Genomic DNA, 26,183 nt, shown 5'->3' with positions numbered 1-26,183 from the left:
TAGTTTTTATAATTTTCAAAAATATTCATCGACATAGATATTTCATTCATATTTTTATAAGCATTTTTATTAAGTTGAGACCATAACTTCAATATCAGCATTTTAAATCTCGGTGAGTAAAGACAAAATAAGTTTAAAAAAATGAAAATAAAAAGATAAAAGACTTTTATTTCTTATAAAAAAAAAAAAAAAAAAAAAGTTTGTGTTAATGGATGCCAACTTTTATCAATTCTTGTTGGAAATATTCTCACCTTGAAGGAATAGCTCAAATTTGCTTTCAGTGGTCTGGAATTCTTTTAAAAGATTAAAAGCTTTAATTAACAAGTTGAACTGGAAAAGGAAAAAAATTAATAATCAGTCAACAAGTGTGCGATTTTAACGGTCGCTTTTTTCCTTTCCTCTCCTTTTCCCTTTTATTTATTTATGGTTGCAAAAGGTTATTTTTGGATAGTTCAAAAATCAATTATAATACTTTGTTTTATTAAAAAAACTGTAATATTGAAGGGTCTTAAATTGCCAATTTCAAAATAATGATTATATGCTAATTACCACTAATTTATACCCAAAAGCATCTTAAACCCTCTTCCAATTATCTCAAATAGAGTCTTAAATTGAATGAATTAATTGGTTTTCTTTAAAATCACTTCTTCATTTAACCATTTTTTCTTAACCCTATTCTTACCAATACCGATATAACTTTTTTATGCTTACAAAATAGAGATGTTTTTATCAATATGAATATAGCTCAATTGACAAAAGACATATACACTCAATTAAGAGATAATATGTAAGATATTTGAATCTTTTAACAAAATGTTGAATAAAGAAGTAATGTTATTTTTTTTTTTTCAGAAAAAAATGATTAAAAGATATTAAAGTAATTTATTTATTTATTTAGTTATTTTTTGACATAAGAGAAATTTAACTTTTTGGTCATAAGCCTCTGTTTTAGTTTCAGCAAAAGGAGCAATTTTAAATGTTTTTCTTAAATTTTTTTTAGTTTATGAAACAATATACTTGAATTTGAATTTAATCCAAGACGTGTATTTTATGTTAAATTGAAGCTCTAAAATTAAAATTATTTGAAGATAGAAAAACTAAGTTGAAATAAATACACGATTTTAGAAACAACAGTAAGATTTAAATCATGAAATAGTTTTCTATGAACTATTCATCCTTTTTTTTTTTTTTTCTTTTTAGTTCTTATTCATGACTTTATTTTCACGTTAATCTCATAAGCATAGGCATCATAAAGGAAAATGAAAAGAAATAGATGTCAACTCACTTTATTATATTCTTTTATAAATTCAATGAAGACGTTTTATCTTAATTTTTTTACAAGTTATTAAAGTAAGACAAACTTAGTGATAATTAACACATATTTCATTTTTTGAAGTTGGAAATCCACTCTCTCATCTAGAAGAAGAATTTGTTATCAAATAATAGATTTGAAATTCTATTGAATTCATTAGAATGGGAATGTTACACACTTAAAAAGACAAGACAGATACTTTATTACTTATTTTAAGTTCACCTTATTCTACTTAGAGCATATTAAACTAAAGTCATATGCAATTTTTATAGGATAAGATTCTAATTTCCACCTTCTAAGAATGAAATGCCCTAGGCTCAAAAAAAAAAAAAAAAAAAAAAAAGGTAATAAATTTACTTTTTTTTAGTAATATAAATATTGAAACTTGAATTTCTGAGTGTAGTTGTCTCTAAGTTCCCCCCTCCTTGCTCTGAAAATCAGAATTCAAAAAGAAGAAGAAGAAGAAATGAGAGCCACCATTAAACTTTCAAATTTTATATGCAAACAAAAATGGCTTCTTCTTGTTTTTGTGCTTCTTCAACTTCACTTTCCCCCTTCCTTCTCTGCCTTCCTACCCGAATCCCAAGCCCTTCTCTCTCTCAAATCCTCCATTTCTGACGACCCTCGTTCTTCTCTGTCCTCCTGGAACGCCGCCGCTGTCGCCGCCCACTGTACCTGGTTCGCTGTCACATGCGACGCCCGCCGTCACGTTGTTGCCCTCCACCTCTCTTCCCTTAACCTCACCGGCACCCTTTCCCCCGACCTTGCCTCTCTTCGCTTTCTCACTAATGTTTCCTTCGGCCTCAACAAATTTTCCGGGGGAATCCCACCGGAGATTGCCTCCATTTCTTCTCTCCAGCATCTTAATCTCTCTAGTAACATCCTCAATGGGTCGATTCCTCGCGAGTTTTCGCAGCTCAAAAACTTACAGGTTCTTGATGTTTATAACAATAACCTGACCGGTGATTTCCCCAGGGTAGTAACTGAAATGCCCAACCTCCGTTATTTGCACCTTGGGGGAAATTTCTTCACCGGTCGGATTCCTCCGGAGGTCGGACGGTTGCAGTTCTTGGAATTTTTGGCGATTCACGGCAATGACCTTGAAGGTTCGATACCGTCGGCGATCGGAAACTTGACGAAGCTTCGGCAACTCTTCATTGGTTACTATAACACCTTCGTTGGTGGAATACCGGCGACTATAGGGAATTTGTCGGAGTTAGTTCGGTTGGATGCCGCGAGCTGTGGCTTGACCGGAAAGATTCCTCCGGAGCTCGGAAAGTTGCAGAAGCTCACTGAACTGTACCTTCAACAAAATGCGCTGTCTGGACCTTTAATGGAGCTAGCAGGATTGAAGAGCATAGAAGAGTTGGATATATCATGCAATATGCTTGTTGGTGAAATACCCATCTCTTTTGCAGAGTTCAAGAACTTGAGGCTATTGCAACTTTTCGACAACAAGCTCTCCGGAGAGATTCCGGGATTTATGGGCGACCTTCCAAAGCTGGAGATATTGCAATTATGGAACAACAATTTCACTGGTTCAATTCCTCGTAATTTGGGGAAGAACGCAATGCTTCGGACTCTCGACCTTGCTTTCAATCATTTGACAGGTACGATTCCTCCTGAAATCTGCCATGGGAATAAGCTTGAAGTTTTGATCGCCATGGAAAATTCCTTGTCTGGTTCGATCCCAGAATCGTTGGGGAATTGTATTTCACTTAAGCGTATACTTCTATGGGGAAACGCTCTCGATGGATCGATTCCAAAGAGGCTTTTGGCTTTGCCAAATCTCACTCAAATTGATTTGCATGAAAATTTTCTCTCTGGAGAACTTCCCATTACCAATACAGTCTCAGTTAACCTTCTTCAGATAAGTGTATCGAATAATATGCTTTCTGGGTCCTTGCCACCCACCATCGGCGGCCTTGTGGCCGTCCAGAAGCTTCTTCTTGACAGGAATAAGTTTTCTGGTCAGATTCCTTCAAATATTGGGAGATTACAGCAACTATCTCGGATAAATTTCAGCCAGAATAAGTTCTCTGGTACAATTGTGCCAGAGATAAGTGAGTGTAAGCACTTGATCTTTCTTGATCTTAGTGGAAATGAGCTTTCTGGTGAAATTCCTAACCATATTACCAACATGAAGTTACTGAATTATATGAATCTCTCAAGAAACCATTTAGTTGGGCCCATTCCTGCTTCAATAGTTAATATGCAGAGCTTAACTTCTGTAGATTTTTCATACAACAATCTCTCTGGTTTGGTTCTGGGAACTGGGCAATTTGGTTACTTCAATTACACATCATTTTTAGGGAACCCTTATCTCTGTGGAGCATATTTGGGGCCTTGCAAAGATGGGGTTCTTGCCAGCAATCACCAAGAGCATATGAAAGGCTCTCTCTCGACTCCTCTTAGGCTCCTGCTAGTTTTTGGATTTTTTTTTTGTTTAGTTGCAGTAACAGTTGCATTGATCTTCAAAGTAAGGTGGTTTAAGAGAGCAAGGGAGTCTAAAGGATGGAGATTAACAGCCTTCCAACGGCTGGGTTTCTCGGTTGATGAGATCTTGGATTGCATTAAGAAGGAAAATGTGATTGCAAAAGGACGTTATGGCACAGTATATACAGGAGTGATGCCAAATGGCGATCAGATCACTGTGAAAAGGCTTTCAAAGATGAGTGATGGGTGTTCTCATGACAACGAATTTGATGCCGAGATACAAGCTCTTGGGAGGATTCGACACCGTCACATTGTTAGATTATTGGGTCTGTGTTCAAACCATGAAACTAATCTTTTGGTATTTGAGTACATGCCTAATGGGAGTCTCTATGAGGTTCTCCATGGCAAGAAAGGAGGTCACTTGCTCTGGGATACAAGGTACAAGATAGCCATTGGAACTGCGAATGGACTCTGCTATCTTCACCACCATTGCTCACCGCCCATTGTTCATCAAAATGTGAAATCAAACAACATTATGCTAGACACCAACTTTCATGCCCAGATTGCCAATTCCGGGCTTGCAAAGTTCTTACAAGATTTAGGGACGTTGGATACGTCAGCTACTGAACCAGGTATGACAATCACTAGTGCTAATTAATATTCATTTAGAATCAGAAATGATTTTATAGAATATGATCTCAGGAAATTCTTGAGAAGCTTGGTAGTATTGTCTTTCAATGTTTGGATCTGTGTTGAAGAATGTCTGAATTGCCCATACTTTGAAAAACTAAGAGCCTGATATAGTCAATCCACCAAGTACTTGCAGTTTGATAAATGATGTTGTAGATGTATAGTACAAACTGAAGAATGCGATAAACGAGATGTTTTCTTTTTCTTGCAGAACACGTCTACACACAGAATGCCGACGAGAAGTGGGATGTATTTAGCTTTGGTGTCGTCCTCTTGGAACTTGTTAGCGGTAGGAATCCAGTTGGAGAGCTAAGTGACAGTGTCGACATAGTTCAATGGGTTAGAAAGATGGCAGACTCAGAAAAGGAAGGAATACATAAAATCGTTGATCAAAGGCTCTCATCTGTCCCCCTCGACGAAGTGATGCATGTGCTCAATGTAGCCATGCTGTGCACTGAAGAAGAGGCTGCAAAGCGTCCCACAATGCGGGAAGTTGTCCGGATCTTAACCGAGCATCAGCAACAATCATTCTCAAAGGAGGATAGAAATATGTAAATCAGTGAACTTTTCAAGAGTCCTCCAACACGAGAAGTTTACTGTTTTAGAGTCTGCTGTTAGAACAAAAAGGAAGCATTATTGTCTCCTGAAGCATGTGGTTATGATTTGTGTTAGGACTTAGGAGTATGTACTTGCAGGGTGTTTTGTGTCTAGTTTTTGGGGTTTTGGTTGGGATTGGATTGGCTATGATCTGGCTACTGTGAGACGTACGAGTACTGATGCTATGCAAAATCACAACATTCTCCCATTACATGATTAAATAAATTTTACTTTATGAACGAGAAATCATAAGTTCAAGCTTAAAGAATGTAACTACTGTTTCATTATTTGATACTCTGACTTAGTATCAATTATTGACTTTGAAATTAATCATGAATTTGCGGAGGAATGTGGTGAGTATTATTAGTATTCCACTAAATGGGCCTCCAAGCATCATTTCAATATAAAGAAGAAACCTCTAAATTGGGCATTACTCAAGCTAATGTTAATTTTCGAAGGAAACGTGAAATAAAGATGATAAGTATTCATCTTGTGGAAGTGTTTGGTTGATTGTTAGGTCAAAGTGATGGGCTTGCATTAGAAGACAGGACATGATTGCAAACAGGAAGCACTACTCCCAATAATTTCTTCACTCTTATCATTGCAAAAAAAACAAAAAAAAAAACAAAACAAAAAGATCTTTTTTTATTTATGGTATTGGCACTCATAATGCAAAGTCTTTTCCCCGCTTGTTGCTATCTATTCACTATCACTACTATCAGTGTCTGTTTATAAACAGATTACTTTGCAAGTACTTAAAATCGTATTTTTAAACATTTAAAAAATCATTACAAATCAGTCTCATATTAATCTACAACGAAGATTATTTCTAATCTTTTTCATAGAGTGATTGGTTCTTTCCAAGTGACGGTAACAATGTGCAACAATGAGATCTGTCCAAAAGAGAGACGAAGGAAAAGGAGAAGGAACAGAGAACAGAGGATGGGGAGGAAACAAAATGCTACACAAAAAATTAGATAAACTATTATGTAGGAACTCGAGGACAATTTCAAAAAGATTAGATGGTCTCTTTTAAGAAGGGAATGGACTAAATAGAAACCAAAGCACCATGCAGAAAAATGAAAAATCACCAATCTCATAAAGTACTCTAAAGTCTAGTCCAACCCTTTTGGTTGTGCATTAAATATCGACATGATGGCGATACAGTTTTATTAGTATAAAAATACGTGGTGTGGTTTCATTTCAATCAACTACAATCTCTAGGAAAACATATAGAACAAGTGATTATGAGAGATAGAATGTTTCTATTAAAACTAATGGTAATTGGCATCTCTTCAGCCTCTGATGAAGGAAACTCCTTTCTCAATGCTTCCTGCCAACTCTTTCTTCGCTTTCTCCAATCCAATCCTGTCAATCAATATCCCAACTCTTTCAAACTCAATGTTTCACGATCAGATTAAATCTCACGCTAGACTACTTTTGTTCAACAAATTCACATTTCTCATCAAACAGTTTAAATGAGAAATCATATTTGATTCTTATGTTAAATTTTCAGAACTGGCAATCACGTACCTCTCATACTCATTTAGTGGGCCAAGGGAGTATACTTCTTCAATACCATGGCGACCAAGTCGTACTTTTGTTGCAAAGAATGGAAGTTCAGTCACCTGTACATGACAAAAACATAAGATGAACATTATTCTAATTGCGAAAAGGGAAAAGGCCGATAACTTGGATAAAAGATGCCTACCTGAGAAGACACGAACGCGCATTCAACAACACCTGCATCTCCTCTTAAGCCCCTGAGGCATGCGTCTGCAAACTTAACGGCAGCATAAGCCTGCAAATTTCTACAATACATTAGTCGATTTCTTTCTATTTCTTAGATTTAATGGTAGCCAAACAATTTAATAAGCTATTTTGATAGTGATGGCAAGGAGTGGAAAGAAACTGACCATTGAGAGAGTTGCTGAACCAGCTCCTGCTTTGGCCTGCAGAGAGTAGCAGATTAGTATAATAAGCTATTGTGATAGTGCTGATAAGAGTACAGCAGAATGGGTTCAACAAATGTAAAAATCTCAAGAGGCGTTTGAGCACTTGCAAACGTATGGTCAAATTGCAGGTCAATCTAATTTGTGCCCGATGCAACAGTCTACATGTTGAATTTTCACAGAAGATAAATGATGGTGTAAAAATCTCAAGAAATATTAGAGCACTTGCAAATAAGTATGGTCAACTTGCAGGTCAATCTAATTTGTGCCCCATGCAACAGTCTACATATTGAATTTTCACAGAAGATGAATGATGGTTCTGCCTTCATCATATGTTACGCCAATAAAACTTATAGAAAAAAAAGGGAGCAAAAGAACTTGAGGTGGTGATTAAAACTATATATATGAGCTTTTATAGCAGCATCTAAACATAGACGAAGACAAGTCTGATTCTACATGAAGTAGACGCTTCTTCTAAACTAATATACTCAGTTCATTATATTTCATTTATCGGGAATACAAACAAGCATAGGCACTGGTATTTCTCCATTTATTGGTATCTACCAAACTAGCAAAGTTTTTGTTATTAGATTTGTTCAATAAAATGTATAGTTGTAGTAGATATTTACAACAAACAAATGAATTTTTTACCTCGACAACTTCTGTTCCACCATTTTGAATCCTATCGGTCAGGTAATTAATCTCTTCTTGTGTGAAAGAACTTGGAGGCTTGACCTATACACAAAGACAAACAGAAAAATGAAAACTTAGTATGCAAATCAAGACATCATGTAATTCAACCAAATCAGAAGCCCGTACAAACCTGAGATAGAAGGGGCAAAATGGTTACACCAGCATGACCGCCAACAACTGGCACGTCAACATCCCGAGGATCAAGACCCAATACTTCTGCCTGATAAAGACAACATAACATGACATGACATAAGTTCCTCGAGAAAGAAAGCCATCTCAATCCTGGTGAATGCATTTTCATAAAGCAACCACAAGAAAGCCAAAAGTGATCACATCTAAATTCTAAATACGCAGTTAGTTAAATGAAAGGGGTGCCATTTTACCATGAATTTTAAGCATCGGGTTATCTAACAGGACTTTCATTCATCATTGCGACAATCTAACTCCAAACTCAAACATGATCTAATAAAAAGGGAACGAGATTAGTGGACTATGGCATACCACAAAGGTATTGGCTCTAACGACGTCGAGCATTGTAACTCCCAGAAGTCGCTTTGGATCATAGGTTCCAGCCTTCTTGAAAACTTCAGCTGCAATGGGCACGGTGGAGTTCACAGGATTACTGATCAGGTTGACAATGGCTCTTGGACAACACTTTGCAATCCCTTCACAGAGAGTCTTGACAATTCCTGCGTTTATTTTGAACAGATCATCCCTTGTCATTCCTGGTTTTCGAGGAACACCTGCGGGGATTATAACAAGATCCATGCCAGTAAGCGCAGCCTCCAGCTGCTGTTGCCCCAAGAATCCACGCACCTAAATTTTCAGAAATATTCTCAATATGCCATCCACTCAATTCAAGACCTCAAACTTGCATAGCAGCCACTCAAGCAAAACAAATCATGTCAACAAATTCCCCAATTCAAATGCGAATACACCGTACACGACAGTATCCTCAAAGTATCTTGAATCACTTAAAACCCATATCCCATAATACGTTCTAACTCCAAATTGCACGAAACCCAAACCCAATAGAATATAGATAATAAACTCACCACAGCACCCGTGTCCATGTGGCTAATATCAGCGGTGACACCAGGGGCATTGACTACATCATATAGATGTAGAACAGAAACCAGAGGATTCATCTTCATCAACATCGCAAGGGGCTGACCGATGCCACCGGCAGCCCCGAGTATGGCGACTTTGAACCCGGGAGCTCCGCCTTTCGCCCGGCAATTCACCCTCCTCAAAGCTGAACTCTCCTCCATCTATCCCAAAACAACCAAAATCAAAACAAATAAGGAAGCAAGTAGGATCACTTGATCCAGAACTAAATCCCCGTATTCCCAGATGGGTTATTGGGTTACAGCAAAATGCTTCGAATTTCACAGTGATCCTGAAAGAGTAAGCCAAAGGGAAGAGAAAGTGACAGGGCAGAGAGTGAGAACCTGAGACTTGGGAGGATGAAGATGTGCAGAAATTCGAGCAATGCGCTGGTTAACATCGGGAATCGGCTGCATAATTAGTTCTGCAAACAGAAAACAAACCTACCGCTTCGAGATCAGAAACCTTTTGGGAATTTGGGGTTGGGAAGAGGTAACTGCTTTGCGGATCAAATTATATAATAATAATACGATAAACAAATGGTTGGGAAGTGTGAAGAAAGGCCATCCCGTGGCCAATCTTATCTTAGCCAAATTGATTACACGTGTCAAAGTCCCGCTTGTTGGACCCCACTTCCTTCGTTTGCGGGCGCTTGGCAAAAAGGAGACCTTTGTGGATGAAACGGAATTTCGCTCCTTTACAAGATTTGGGTCAAAGGTCAAACTGGACTTCAGTTTGTATTTGACGGGCTGGACAATGATAAATTTATTGGGCCGGGCTCGATCCCTAAGCCCATAACAACGAGTTTCTATTTTTATTTTATTTTTTAAATATGACTATCAAAAAAATATAATGTATATAACGTAAATCAGTGCAAAATACTTATTAGATAGGGATAAGCATTGGTCGGTCAGAGTTCATTTTCTGACCAAACTGCTACTGAACTAACTATGATTAGTTTATATGTTCATACTGACCTCGGTCATTAAGGAGTAAAGTTGGCCAATTGGTCGGTTTGGTCGGCTTTATTCTTTTTTTTAAAAAAAATCCGATTTGGAATTCTCTCAAACCGACATCGATCGACAAACTTCTATTTAGTAGATCAGCTTGGTGTTTTGATCTATCATGCTTACCCCTAATTTTTAATATAGAAAGATTTCATATTTATGCATAAACTTTTCAAAAATTGTATCTATTCGTTCCTTCAACTTCTAAATCTATCAGATAATTTTCTGAACTCTTTATTGTATATATTTAATATGTCTCTAAACTTTTAATTTTACTAGTTAGAAAGCACGTGCGATGTACTTGGTTAAATTTTATTAGAATTTAATTTTTTATGGTAGCATCAATAATAAGCATTTGATATAAATTTAATAATGAAAAAAAATTATCCTAAAACTATATGTATTTTGTTGTAGGTTAATTTATCATGAAAATAAAATAAATTGGAATATAAATTTTCAAGGTGAAATATAAATGGTTCTCTACAGAAGATGAAATATAAATGGTGAATGAATATACTATTCATTAGGTGAAAATTATAAATATACTTAACCTTAAATTTTAAAATAATGGAAGAGAGAGAATAATTAAAAAAAAATTAAAAATACCATTGAAATACAAGAAGTAAAAGATATATTAAAATTTGTGACGGGGCAACATAAAGTGTTAAAAAAAAATATATATTGTATATGAGGTAATAATTTTAAACGGAAGAATGCTGAAAATATTGGGCCATTTTAAAAATAGAAAAATAAGAAAAACAACTTACACAAAATAACAAAATTTAATCTTATTTGTTAGCAACTAATAAAAATCTATTAGTGATAGAAGCGGATATAAGTGTATCAGTGATAGAAGCCGATACAAGTGTATCACTGATAGAAGCCGATACAAATCTATCACTGATACAAGTATATCAATGTTTATTAATGTTTTTTGTTATTTCTGTAAATAATTTGATATTTTTTCTATCATGAAAAATTTCTAAAAATATTTTTAAATATAGCTAAATTTCACTGAATGACGAATTGTGGTCACTGATCATCTACTAATATTGATTGATTTCTAGCCGTATTATTACTAATAGCGGTAACACTTTACTATATTTAGAAATAAGTTTACTTATTTTACTATATTTGAAAACCATCCTAATATATGCTTAAGTTAAAAGAATGAAACAAAAAGGGAATGGTTTAGTTACAAAATATTGTTTCTTCTAAAAATATATGTATATTTATACATAAATTGAACATTCATAAAATCGAGAGGAAACACTCAAAAATAGTTATCGAGTTATATTTTACATGCATTTTTAAATAGATTATTGATAAATTAGTATATCTTCTTAATATAAAAAATAAGATTGTTTAGATACACAAATTTATTTTCAAAGATTTGAACATCCGTAAAATGTAAAAGTAATAAACATATTGAAGTGAAAATTTAAAAAGAAAAAAACTCTTACTTGGAATTCAGTGGATTGGGCAAAAATTTAAAGAAAATAAAAGAAGAATACAACAACCAATTACTTGTTTGTTTTTAGATTTTTTTTTTCTTAGAGAAAACGTTGTTAATCATTAAACTCGTCACGTAATTAATTAATTAATATATATATATATATAACATATTGATTAAAAAGATATATACATAAAACTAAAAAGAGTTTATTAAGAAGAAAAAAATTGTTTAGATAGAGAATTTTGTTTTTAAAATTTTAAAAATAATAAACATATTTAACTAAATTTCTTTAAATTCAAATATATTACTAAAATAAAAATGGTTTGATTATAAGTTGTTCAATCAAATATTAATAAATATACATAACGATTAAAGAAAGACATATATATAGTTGTTTCAACTTCTACGTTTATTTAGATACATAGCTTGTTTTCGAATATTTGAACATTCATTGGAGATTTACATACTAGAAAAGTTCTTACTTTGAATTTAATCGTTGAGTAAAAATAAAAAAGAAAATACTACAGCCAAATACTTGTTTCTTTTTTGAATTTTATTTTAGAAAAAAAACAATAAATAGACCCATTAAACTTATTGACCTTGTTTTGATATTTTTTTCACTATCAAATTTTGGAAAAACAAAAAGCACAGTGATTAAAAAATGTATATAAAAACAAAAAAGAATTTTCTAAAAAGAAAATATTTGTTTACATATAGAATTTTGTCTTTATGATAAATATATTCAACCAAATCTCTTTGAGTTTGAAGAAAATAATAAACATATTCAACTAAATCTATTTAAACTTGAATACCGTATTAAAAATAAAAACCTTTTGATTATAGTTTGTTCCCTTAAATCTTTAATTTATAATACACACATCTGATGATAAAATTGCACTAAAAAAAGGTGAAAATAAATAGATTTAATACCTTATATCATGATATTTAAAGAAATGACATACAATACTTAAAAAAAAAAAATCAAATACCTTATTTGATAATACTTTTTGTCACTCTCAAATCTCTTTAAAAAAAAACTAGTAATTAAAGAGGGATGCACAAAAAATAATCAAAAAATGAAAAAAAAAAAATGAAATACTTTATTTTAGGGGTGTTCATGGGTTGGGTTGGATTGGGTTGGGTTGAAAGACGTTTTAGACCAAACCCAATTGTTTGGGTTCTTCAACCCAAATAACCTTTATTTAAAAATAAACCCAACAATGAAATATTTGAGTTGGGTTAGTTCGGGTTAATCAGGTCATTTGTTTAAAATTTTGTTCTAGAAAGAACCATAACGTAAATATATAAAATCTTATTTAATTATTTTCATATATTGAATTAAGATTAACAACTCAATTTCAATTTATATAGTGAAAATTTTCTTTTTAAAGTGCAAAAAAACTATTTTTAAAAGTTGTTGAAAATAAATTAAAAAATATTGGAATTAAATAAAATTAAAATCAATATATGTATAAATAATTGTGTTATATGTAATAAAAAAATATTTTTAAGTTAATAATAAATTGATTTGGGTTATATTAGGTGAACCCATGAACCAACCCAACCCACAAAATTTTTAATGAGTTGATAACCCAACGCACGGGTTGGGTCGGGTTGATTGGTTTTTTTGGGTCATCGGGTCTTTTGAACACCCCTACCTTATTTGATCATATGTTTTGTCATTGTTAAATCTTTTGAAAAAAAATCCTAGTGACTAAAGAGACATATAGAACAAATAACACACATTCTTTGATGATATATTTTTGAATGTGTCCTACAATAAACTTCCATTTGAAAATTATTATTTGCCTTTGTAAATAGAGATGGATACATTAGATTCCAGCCACACTTACAAAGGGATTGAAAATTATCTTAAATACTAAGCCTAGGCCCAATGGGCTTTTACATAAGGAAATAAACTAACACTAATTAACATAATACAAAATGTAATTACATCAATATTAAATATTTTAACATTTCCAACAAAGAGGAGAGAATTATTCATTTGCCTTTGTAGAAAAGAAAGAGATCCTTTTCAACTTAGATAACAGGAAAATATATAGAAGGTGGTTACATTGTTTTGCGAAGAGATATAATTGAATAAGGGCTTAGGTTAAAATGAGGGACAAAATGGAGAAATTTTTTTTCCCATATTACCCCTTATGATATAGTAATAAATATTTAATAGGACCTAAATTGACAAATTTTTTATTTAAAAAAATCGACATATTCAAAATTCTTAATTTTTAATTGTTCTGTTATGTGTTAATTTAGTTAGGTCTAATAACTCTAAATTTTTAATTGTGTGTTAGTAGATTTATAATTTTTTTTTTTTAAAAAAATACCAAATAGGTTAAAGATTTATTAGACACGAAATTAAATTTTAGTATTTGACACAAAATTTAAAGTTTAAACTTTAAAGATATTTGTCACATTTTAAGATTAAGAGACATATTTGACAATTATTTTACACCAAATTGAAAGTCTATGAACTTATTAAATATTAGGGGCATTCAAATGACTCGATAACCCGAACAACTCAAACTACCCAATCTAAAATGTAAAGGTTGGGTTGGGTTGTGGGTTGGCTAAGAAATTTTTTAAGTTGAACCAATCCAACTCGAATTTTATATATATATATTTCTTCATTTTAAATTTGATTACTTTGTATTGATTAATTTATAAATTATTATTATTTTCTTCAAAATTGTCATGATATTTGTCTTTATTTAAAATTTGTATATAAATATCATACATATTTGGTATCTAACATTTGAATTTTATAAAATTTTAGTTATTAGTCATGTGTGTAGATAATGAGTTTATATAATTTTAATTAAAAAAAAAAAATTATAACTCAACAACCCAACTTGAATTTTAAGGTTTGAATGAGGTTGGATTGGAGACTTTATCTAAGTTTTTTGGTTTGTCAATCTAACCAATCTGAATTTTCGGGTTGATTCATAAAACACCCTCAATCTAACCTATCCCCAACCTATACATTCCTATTAAACACTCGTAAAGAAATCAACTAGACACAAACATGAAAGCTTATGAGGCGTTTGGGATAAGGGTTATCATAAACATATAATGACCATTTCTTACTACAGTAAAAACTATTTCAAAATCTCAAATTAGCTAAATACTATTTCAAAACCCTCATTTTCTACCGTATTTACTATTTACTATTTACTATTGTTTTTACTATTTTATATTCATCATTTTTTATTATTTGTTATAATGTTTACTATTTCCTCCTCAAACTAAAATAGTTTACAGTTTAAATACATACTATTATAACCCAAACTAAAACAATCTACACTCCAAAATACAAACTATCATTACCCAACTATAATAACCTAAGACTATAATAACTAACTTATTGTCCCAAATGTTCCTTTAGAGATTAAAATTTTCATTTAACTAAAATTAACAAATAAATTTCAATCCTAATAGTATGAGCCTTTAAACTTCAATATCCTAGTATCTGCTTAAATGGTTAAATTATTGTATCATTGCTCCAAATGTTAAAGGATGAATCCTCACTTGTGTCAATTGAACTCAAAATGAACAGAGTAATTTTTATTTATTTTTTTGAAATTGGGATCAAAAGAATTATAGATGTTGGGAACAAGTGATAATGTAGAGCTTAAGTCAGCCAACTTATACCACGATGATACTTATCATTAAAATATTGTTTAATTTTAAGTTTGGACGGCCATCACGCTCTACAATAGAACCGTGGCATTAACTCAATTTTAAAGAGAAAAATGTGGTCTAATTAAGAAATAATGAGTATGTTTTATTTGATAATCATTTTGTTTTTTTTTCCCTAAAAAATTATAATAGTTTGGTAAAAAGAAGTAGTTGCAAATTTTGATTTCTATTTTTAAATTCATTATTTTCCCAAATGGTGCTTTTTCCCCATCTTTGACCTATCTCTTTTGAACAAAAACTTCGGTCTTTATAAAATAAAATAAAAGCTATTCATAAATTTTCTCTAATATTTTTATCTTTATATAACTCTTATTTTTAAGTCAACATCTTTATATTCCTTTTATTTTTCGTTCTCTAAAATCTACATTACTATAATAATAGAGTGTAGCGTGTACCTTCTTAATATAAATGTACCTCTTTACTAAAGTGAACATAACTGATTGATAATTGATATGTATTATACTCTTTTAACTTTATGTTATATATATATATATAATTGGTATAATATTAAAACCACTAACTAGTTCAATGGTAAATTTGTCTTTCAACTCTCTCTAAATCCAAATTTAAGTCTTACTTATTACATTTATTTTTTCTAAATTATATAAAGATCCCCGTCAACAAAATTTTGGATCGTTCATAACTTCATACCTCACTTTCTACTCTCTAAAAATTTTGTATCTTTTGTAAAATTTCACTCTCGGAACAAAATGTTCTCACATATTTATTTTTCAAATTTCTCTTAACTTTTACTCTCTCTCTTATTTTTCTCTATAATCAATGTATATCTAACTTTTCTAAGTTTTTCCCCACTACAACTCTATCTCCCTTTAAATTATCTTTATATCTCTAAGTATATTTTCTATTCAAATAAGTCTAACTAATATTCTCCGGTATCTCCCTCTAATTATATATATTTATTTATATTGGAGAATTTGACTTTTATTTTTTCAAATATAATTTGGTTAAATCATGAATCAAACTAAAAAAATCCAAAAGTTGATAAAAAATCAATATCAACTTGGAAAAAAATAATTAACAGCATAGAAATATGAACACAAATTCTTAAGTTTTGATGTCAAGTTAAATAACGGTTCAAATACTTGTCGATAAATTTCCTAACTCAGATATTGTGCTAAATCACCAATCTACTCAAATACGTATAAGTTGATGAAATTTAATTAAATTAAACAACCCATTATAACACATTTTAGGAGAGGCTATTTACCTCTTCTTCTTTCTTCACTCCACCTGCGTGTTTGGTATACCTATAACTAATTACCAACTATAATTAAAATAAAAAAATAATAATAAATCTGTCGGTGTGTCTCAGAGGGTCTAGAAGGGCTAATTTCTTAGAATCTTGGAGTTCAGTTGGGACTTCCTAAGAATCCTCATTTGACATTTCACCCTAAACACACCATCTTTTCCCCAACCTTCATTGTCAAAAAAACAGGGTGCAACCACTGTCACTATAATAAAATTAAAGAAAAATATATATATATATATATATCCTTTTAATCAATTTTTAATTATTTTCATTTATGAATAATTAGCGAATTTTTTTCTTCCTTTTTATGAAAAGAAATCACAATTTAGATATTCTCTTTGGTCTCAACAGTATGTGAATCCAAATCCAAATTAAATTAATTTTTTTATATATATATTGTTGTATTAAGCATACTTTAAAACATCTTATCCGACCACACCCGTCTTCCCCAAATAATAATTATATTAAAAAACAAAACGACATTCCAATTCTTAAATCATCGTAACCTTCAAGCTATCTTCTTTAATCTTTTAACACAATAATTTCTATACACGTTTACTTTTTGTCACATGTAAAAACAAAAAACAGAATGCCCTATTTCCCCCCCCCCCCCCCCCCACTTTCTCCTTCCCTTCAAAAACCTCGTTTGTTTGTTTTAATTAGTATTTTTAATTGAATTTCGAGTCTGCATTTGAGCTGGCTTATTTGGAATTAAACGAAACCCAAAAAACGATGCCTTTTTTTTAATTAAAAAAAAAAAAAAAAAACCCAAACTCACACGAATTTAGCCTATAAAAATCATGTGAAATCCATGAAATCTCCCAAATAAAGTTTTTAAAAAAATCCATTTTGATTTAATCGATAAACGCGTTTGAAGAAGAGAAAAAAAGGGTAAATATGAAAAGGGCCCTTCACCAGCCACATCGACCCCGATGCCTTTCTTTGTCTATATAAATCAAAGTTTTTCTTTTGTGTTCTGTAGATGGGGATCAATATAATCAGGTTGGTTATCACTCCAACAAAAACCTCTCTGTTATTATTATTATTATTATTATTATTATCATTATCATCATATAGGTTTCTCTCTCAATCTCCCATCTTGTTTGAATGATTTAATTTCAATTTTAGATAGAGCCCACTTTTGTAAAATCAAAAGGGGTTGAAGAAATTAAAAGAGTGCAAATGTGAAATCTTGAGATCTTCCTTGAGAAATTAGAGCAGAAGGAACAAATTTGGCAGACAGGACCAAGCCAGGCAGTACAATGGAAGCTACAACAACAACAACAAGAGTTCGTGATTCAAAGTCTCAGGCCATTCTTGCTGATGATCTTAGAACAATCTGATTTTGGGATGGTTTGTATGATTTTTTTTTTTTTTTTTAATTTGGTAATTTCTTCGAACTTTATTTATAAATATATTATATATTGATGAAATGTTATTGGGTTTTGTTGTTGAGAAGAGAGTGTTATTGAGGGAAATCTTCTTTTTTGGTTTTTTTTTTTTTTTTGGAATTTTAGGATAAATTCCCACAAGACAAATTCTTTTCTTTGCGTGGATTATGATCCAAGCAAGAAAGATAACACAAGTTTCAGAATCTCTGTTTCAAATTTGAGTAGCCCACTTTGTTCTAAGCTGTAAGCCTTTTTCTTTATGAGAGAGTGAATAAATTGGAACAAAGAGCATTGGATTGTCAGAGAAGAGAACCAAATTTAATTTGCACCCAAAGTTTGAGGCTGTAATGTTTTATGTCGAATATTCTATGGCCTAACTAACAGCCTTTTAAAAACTTGGAATAAATGCGAAGGAAGTATGATAAAGTAAATAAACAAATATGTCTAAGCCTCTCCTTAGTTATACGGATACAAGTGATTGAGTTCCATTTGAGTTTTTGGCTAAAATGATTTGGACTCAGCTTCATAATTTGAGAAAACTAAATTTATAGTCTTAACACACTCAAATTATAATCTTAATAAACTCTAATATCATATTAGATAGAGCAAGCAACAATCACAAACGTTTTTGTGTCTACCATCATTACTGGTATCATTCATCTTATAAAAGTCCAAAAGGGTTCCCGTTGGTTTAATTTAGTTTAACCAATTTGTTCAACTTGGTTCGATTCAATCAAAACGCAATTCCGTTCCGTTCATTCAAGTTGGTCAAAACCATTTTAAGATTAATTGGTATTTGATAATGAGAGTAACTTATGTATATCTTATAAAGAATTAATGTGAGGTTTCTCCATCTTTTCCTTATGAAATTCTCTATAGATATAAAATCCGTCACATATAAATTAAGAGAACAAATGTCTAGAGAAATTATTCTTCCAAAGAGTCGAAGTATCATTATTACATAACATATACATTTCTGATTTCATATATAATTTCATTCCCTTGATAGTGAAATATTATTATGAAGGACAACAAGCGTTAATTCCCTAAGTGAAATTATCATTTCATCCATCTACGACAATGTTACTAAAAATTATACTGACATAAAAAATTTGAAGCTCAGGATTAATAAAAATTGAATAATATATGACAACTGACAACATAGATTATTACTGACCATTTTATAAATATGGGTGAAATACACTTTATTATTACCATGTTTTATTAATCGCAAAGGTTGTCTAGTACACAAGTAGAATATATTTACACACTATAATTTTGAAAATATTATTCAACTGAAGCTCTGTAGGTTGAAGAGTTTAAATTGGTCCAAAAGGATTTTTTTTTATTACCATGGAAGGTGAAGGTTCAAATGACTTGTTGGAAATTGTTAATACCTATGCTAGTTGAACTAATTTAACTTCTTAGAACATGGGATATCTCAACCACCATATCTAAGATATCATAGTGTCACAGGCTTGAATCTATCATTCTCTACCTCAAATTTTGATGGGACGTATGAGACATGATAGGTAGTAATCATTTTTAGTTTTTAAGAATATAGGAAATGTTTGAGGCACTGAGTTGATTATTATAATTCCTGATTATTATAGTTGATAGATTATAATAGTTAGTGTTCGAGGTGTAAATTATTTTATTTTGTGTTTCGGGTATAAACTACTTTTGTTTGGGTAAGAGATAATAAATACTATAACAAAAAAAAAAAAAATAGAGGATGAGTGACAAATAGTAAATACGATAGAAAAAAAGGTTTTGAAATAGTATTTACTATATTTAATCGTAGGTTATAAATAATTGTACACACCACTATTATATTTGGTGTTCAGTCAACTATCATTATTTACTCCACCAACTTTTAATTAGTGTTCTAAATGATCCCATAACATTTATAAGAAATGGCCATGGTTTTCCACGTGTAGAATAGAAAGGCGTTGAATTTGATTAGGAAATGAACATGATTTGTTAGAGAATGTAATTATGAATGTTGATATATATGATTACATTTTTTATATTAATTTTTTGAGAAAAATGTTATATATGATTAAATTAGATTGTGAAAATTATATTATTAAAAATTCTCAACTTCCTTCCATTAGGCACATATTACTAAATATTTAAGGTAATAATGATGCTGCACCTAATTTGCATGCCATTCATTTTATACATGGTAGAAAAAAGTTTTTAAAAAATCATTTAAAAAGCTACTACATTAATTTTTATTGTATGCAAATTGAGTTGCACAATAAATGACTGCACCAAAACTTTTTCATATTATTTATAAGAAATTGCAGTGGGTGGCAATTTCAAAATGAGATTTTGTAAGCATGTCTTTTATATTTGAGATTTTGGAGATATGACAGAATTTTAAATTCTTGAATTTTGTGGGCTCTCTATTCCAAAAATTGCCATAATGACAAATTAACATTTTGAACCACCTCCATTGATGACCACTTTCTCACACTCGAACTGCTTAACACAAAATCATATTTTCTTGTTCCGATTTAGAGATTTACAGAAATGTTCAGACCTGTTTGGTTCGTAGTTCAAATTTTGTTTTATATTTTCAGATTTACTGAGTTCAGAGAATATATGTTTGACAGACAATCCAAATTCTATTTTTAAAAATTGTTTTCAAATTATGTAATCGAAACAGTACAATTTCTTAAAACAAAATTTTTATATTTTCTTTGTATCAATAATTTGAATTTTAAAATTTTAAATGTAGAATTATATAAAATAAAGATAAAAATATTTAGAAATATAATATATCAGGTTATATATCCAATTCAGTTTTTTAAAATTAAAATATATATTATATAATGTATTATGAATTAAATTAGGTTAAATTTCAAGTTTGATCCCTATAGTTTAGATAAAGTTAAAAATTAGTTCATTGTTTTCAAATTTCTGTCTTCAGATTCTCTACTAAACAGACCTCCTATCGTCACCATTAAAAATTGGACAATAAATTAATTTTTGAAAAAAAAAAGGAAAAAACCCCATTTTATCCTTCTCTGATAAAAATAAATGTATATATGTACGTACGAGTAGTGGATGGAGTTTTTTTAATAAGAAACTTAATATTATACTTTTTAAAATGTTTTCAAACTTGATATTTTAGATCTTATTTGGTAACCTTTTAGTTTGATAATTAGTTGAGTTTTTTTTTTAATGTTTTAGAAAAACAAGCTAATAAACATTAGTTCTACCCGTACCTTTTATGTTTTGTGATGGGGGCAATAAAAGAATGACTAAATCTAACTATTTTTACTTGAAAAATAGCTAACTAAAATGAACTTTTACATGTATAATAACCAAAGTGTATCAATAATATATAATACCAAAGTGTATGTTGATAAACTTATATATTTAATATTAAAGTGTATAAGTGTATATCATCAATATCACCTATCAATCAACTTTCAATGGTACCAATAGTATATCAGATATATTAAACAAATTTCTAGTCTATCAAAAGTATATTAGTATATATCAAAAGATATTTTGATATTGATTCAATTCTATTTTTTTTATGTTAATTATGTTCTATTTCTTTTATTAAACACGTGGTTTGATATACTATGTTATGTATATCAGTCGACAAATATACTTATATGTCAATGTGAGTATTTTTATATTTTTTTCAATATTTTTGTAATTATGATTAAGTTTCTAATACTGGATGGAGTATTGTAGAGATGAACGACACTATATAAACAATATATCAATAGATATCAAACAACCTTAAAGAATGTCAATAGAATAATCATCAGTATATCACTTATCAATCAATTTTCAAGAATATCAATAGTATATTAGTAAATATATATGATATCAAATAACTTTCAAATCTATCAAATGTATATCAATGATATATCAACTTTCAAGACTATTACTCATTTTAAATCTGAGGAGTATTTTGGTCATTCATTATTTCAATTGGGTTCGCTTGTTAATTTTTCTATTTCTGCAAATTTATAATTGTTAGGCTACATGTTTAATTTTCATTTCGCGTTTTGCTGTTATTGCAAGTGGCATGTAAATTTTCAATTACATTATTTAGTATCTCATCAAGATGATTACCTATCTAGTTAGAATCATAATTGTGAATACATCAACTATTAACCTATCATCTAGTCATTGTTCAATTCTAATAACATCTCAAAAGAATGCATCCGAATGATTTATATCGAAGCTATATCACTTCTAATTAATTGATATATTTAAAATGGAGTATATCAATAATATGTCATCTATATATACCCAACATCAAATATATCAATTAACTAATGTACTTGATATTGAGTATATCGTCTACGCACTACTGTTTTGATATACTTCAGTATATCAATAAACAAAGGATATTTTAGACTTTTAACTTTTTTTTGTGTATGCAAATCTCCTCAAATATATTTTTCTTAGATTTTGAGTCTAGTTTCTTTATGGTTCACATGTTTTACAATATTACATTTTTACCCTTAAGTTTTGAATTTAATTTTAATATGGTTCCTTTATTTTAAAATGTTACACTTTTTACTATATATTGTGTTTTGAGTTTAGCTTTTATTTGGTCCCCAAAGTTTCAAATTTTCTTTTTCCTTAATTTTACTTTGGTTCATAATGTTAATTTGTAGTTGATTAATTTTGAATAATTTGGAAGAAAATTTTAAATTAAAATTTCATATTGATAAATAAATTGTGAGATAAAAAAAGGTAATGATTAGGTGCAACTTCCCTTTTCCTCGCTACACTAAAAATAAAATAAAAAAAATTGCCACATGATGCATTGTTATTAAGTACTACCTAAGCTGCACAAAAAATTATGTTGCGTAGGTTGCACCCAAGTATGATGCAACTTCCCTTTATTAAATGAGAGAACAATGTATCTGAAGAAGTTTCAAATATTAAATAATATGAATGAGATTCATATTATAACTATAGGTTAAATTTATTAGGAATGAGATTTATAATAAAACTATATTTTAATTCATATGAATGAGATTCATATTAAAGTTATAGGTTATTTGAGAGAAATAAATATTTGACTAAGATTCAAATATTATTTATATGAATGAGATTCATATAAAATTATATGCTAAAATTATATGAATCGGTTATGGGAGAGAATATTATTTAAATATGATTCAAAAGAAATTAAATATATGATCATTAATTAATTAATATTTATTTAATTATATATATATATATATATATTAAATTTGATTTAGTATATATATTAAACGAGAGAGTTATTCTATGGGTGGAGGGGAGTTGTAACTCCTCCTCCAACTAATTCTTTCACTCTCTCACATTAGGAAAACTTGGGTAGAGATTTTTATGAATAAGCTCTCTACATTTTTCTCTATAACACATCAAAAAATTCTCTCAAAGTTTTTATAGAAAAGTACCATGCAAAAACTTTTTCATTCCAAAAATGAGATCCCACCATCTCGATTCTTGCTAGAGAATAGCAAGGTTTTCAACTGGTGGTGTCCATTATTTGTGGTTCGTGTTTTTGGATGTAGCTTCGAGTTCGAGGGAGAATTTCACTATATGAAGTGTTTGTGACGTGGAGAGGATTTCCAAGAAGAAAGTCTTAAGGGTAAGTTCTTCTCTTTCCCTTATAGCGTACTATAAAATTAATGTTTATCATGTACATGTTCTATGTATTTTCTCTATTTTTCAAGTTTTCTAAAATGAATTTCATTGGCACGTGCATTCACGCGCTTCCGTTATGGAATTCAATTCCTTCAATTGGTGTTAGAACCAAATCGTACCTCTATTTTTCATTTTCGAAATGAAAAATCAGAGAAAATATGAGTTATTTTCTGCATAATATATGTGGGTTTGCGTAATAGATGTTTACAAATATTGACACTTAAATTTACAATTTTTTACTTTGATTTGAACAATGTAAAGGCCCCGTGTTTTAGTTATTGATTCTTAAATTGAGTTTGTAAGTTGGAGTTGCTTGTGACAAAGTGTTTGCTGTGAAAAAGACAAAAAATAGAAGTGAAAGATGAGTTTTGGAGGCAGATTTCTGGTGTCTCTCGGGCTTTGTGCGTGATTAAAAACTTCTAATTATCGTTTGTCATCGTTTGTACGTCGTGGAAAGATCACATGAACTTGGAAGTTTCCCTCAAACACAGAAGTGGTTGTTTTCTTCCAACAGTTGAAGGTAGTTTTTGTGTTTTAAAATCAAATTGATGTAATTTAATTTAATGTTTTTATTAGAATGCCAATATTTGGTCTATTATTACTATAACATAGTTTTAATATGTATGACATTTATGTTTAATTATATTAGTTATATGTTGCATAAATTATATCATATGTTTAAATTTTCACTTTAAGATAAACATATTCATGCATTATATTTAATATAAATGTTATATTATATGATCACATGATATAATAAGCATGCACATGCATCAAGTGTTATATTATATATTAGCATGTTTAGAGTTTTTATTAGTAGTAATATAAGAGTTATATTTAAATATAAATGTTATATTTAAAGGTTAGAGTAACTCCTAATGTATGTATATGCATGATCATACTATATAGTCTGCATGATTATAATATAAGTATTATATTATATGTTTTAATGTATGATTAAAAGCATGCTTACTATATAGTTATTCATTAACATTAATATGAGAGAGATATTATGTACGTTAATGAATGTGATATGCATGGAGTATAGTTTTATTAATTAGTTTATAATTGTTATATTCAGTTAATAATACTGTGAGATGCATATGATTTGATTACATGATAGCCTAATGCGATTAAGATAAGGTTAATTAATTTGTTTTAAATGGTTTAAAACTTGTTTAACTACTTTCAAATTTTATTTCTAATGAGAATAGATTTAAAATAAAATTTTTCTTTTTCTTTTTCTTTTAATAGGATTAAATGAGAAAGTAAAAAAATTTAAATTTATAAAATATTTGTCTATAGGGGACCTTTGTTGAAAGAACATTCTATCTATGATTGAGGTATTTAAGCCGACGAAAACGGAATACCACTACCTCGAAACTAATCTGAAAGGTGAATTTATTAAATATTTTGTAAGCATGGAATAGATCATCAGAATTTATCAAAGTGTTTAAATAAATGATAATCATACTTTGCTAAATTATCCAATATAAGAGTATAGCAATTTTAACAAGACTTAGAATTTTTTTTTGCCTAACTTGCCTATGTAATGAACCCTTGATTGAAAAATACTTGGTGGGAAGAAAAATGATATATATATTATGCTTGATTCTTCTACGTTCTCGGGTAATTCACACCGTGAGATTCATGCTTGGCTTCAAAGCACCTTTGATGCGACTCTTTACGGATAGTGTTTGCATTGGTCAATATTAAGGTAAATTAGAGAAAATATTTATAGTAAGTGGGAGAGGGACGTGCGTCAATACATCCAGTGGTCTCCATCATTAGTTAACAACGTGAGATTCATGTTTGGTCTCGAGGCGCTTTTGATGCATTCCCTACGAATGACGTTTGCATGGGTCAATATCAAAGTTAACTCTTGATAAAGATAAGATTATATTTTTTATTTTGAATATTGTTCTTCCTTATAGTAAACTTGTTGAGGAAAAAATTATAAATTCCAAAATGATGGGTTATAGTTAGAAGAATCCATTAAGGTGGTTAATGAAATTTTGATCAAAATAATGGTAACTAAATATTATAGGAATAAGAGTTATTCTGGTGTAATATCTGGTTGAAATTGTCTCAATTTAGTGAATGAGTAACTGACTGCCCTATGGTGACTTTTGTTCTAAATCATTACAGTATCATAGCAATAGAATTTTTAGATTAATATGAATAAGATTCATATTAAATCTACTAGTTCATAATTTATATGTTCAATTATAATGGATAGAATGTTGCATATAGTCAAATAACACGCTTTATATATTTCAAGATTATGTTAATTTCTCTAAGGAGTTTTATTCTTTTAATTATCAACATAAGTCAAAAGGTTTTGATAAATAAGTTACTTGAAAAAATGTCATCAACATATAATGGTAGTGTAATCTCAAAATTATCTTTGATTTGAGAAACATTCTAAAAAAGATGTTGTCAATTTATGAAATGTTCATGAATCGAATTGATGGCTTACTTTTATCATCCAGGTAACATATGATGCGCCTGGATCATAAGATAAAATCATGATAATAACATATTGTGTGTTGAAGTTATAGGAAACTAAGTGACCTCAAAAGTTAAGTATTATTTGAGTCAAAAAAGAGTTTTTGTGATTAGAGCCAATAAGGAAAAAGTTTCAAGATTAGCTTGGGGTATCACGCGATGTGGAATTTGGAAATACCGCAAAAAGGAAGCAAAAGGAGAATAAAGTAAATTATATTAACATTGTTTCCTTAAAAAATGTTTGAGAAACAATTTTGGATTATAAAAGTGTTGTAAAACTGATTTACGAAATTTCAGTATTTGGGTAAGTTGAGATACTTGTATAAAAAAGAACCCCTAATAAATATGCTTAGCAAAACAAATGTTCG

The 26,183-nt window shown here is 30.2% G+C and overlaps 2 protein-coding genes and 1 long non-coding RNA gene across 3 annotated transcripts; 2 read left to right on the top strand and 1 right to left on the bottom strand.

Moving 5' to 3' along the window:
- Window positions 1-1,543: 1,543 nt before the first annotated feature.
- LOC120073916 (uncharacterized) lies at window positions 1,544-5,281 on the top strand. Its single transcript, XM_039026831.2, has 2 exons — window positions 1,544-4,380; window positions 4,650-5,281. The coding sequence occupies exons 1-2, from the start codon at window positions 1,779-1,781 to the stop codon at window positions 4,991-4,993; spliced, it is 2,946 nt and encodes a 981-aa protein (XP_038882759.1). The 5' UTR covers window positions 1,544-1,778; the 3' UTR covers window positions 4,994-5,281.
- Window positions 5,282-6,151: 870 nt separating this feature from the next.
- Window positions 6,152-9,444, bottom strand: LOC120074607 (malate dehydrogenase, glyoxysomal). The gene is made up of 9 exons (XM_039027774.2): window positions 9,132-9,444; window positions 8,736-8,951; window positions 8,182-8,496; window positions 7,811-7,900; window positions 7,639-7,722; window positions 6,952-6,987; window positions 6,747-6,836; window positions 6,569-6,663; window positions 6,152-6,403 (listed from the first exon to the last, which is right to left on the bottom strand). The coding sequence occupies exons 1-9, from the start codon at window positions 9,201-9,203 to the stop codon at window positions 6,331-6,333; spliced, it is 1,071 nt and encodes a 356-aa protein (XP_038883702.1). The 5' UTR covers window positions 9,204-9,444; the 3' UTR covers window positions 6,152-6,330.
- Window positions 9,445-17,099: 7,655 nt separating this feature from the next.
- LOC150037147 (uncharacterized) lies at window positions 17,100-17,670 on the top strand. The gene is made up of 2 exons (XR_016528314.1): window positions 17,100-17,239; window positions 17,366-17,670. It is a non-coding gene; the product is annotated as an uncharacterized LOC150037147 (long non-coding RNA).
- Window positions 17,671-26,183: the final 8,513 nt, after the last annotated feature.

The sequence above is a fragment of the Benincasa hispida genome, chromosome 3 (genome assembly GCF_027475165.1).
Source record: "Benincasa hispida cultivar pf3 chromosome 3, pf3_genome.v1.1, whole genome shotgun sequence".
NCBI classification, from domain to species: domain Eukaryota; kingdom Viridiplantae; phylum Streptophyta; class Magnoliopsida; order Cucurbitales; family Cucurbitaceae; genus Benincasa; species Benincasa hispida.
Note: the sequence above shows the minus strand (reverse complement) of the source record. Positions and strands in the feature narration are given on the sequence as shown.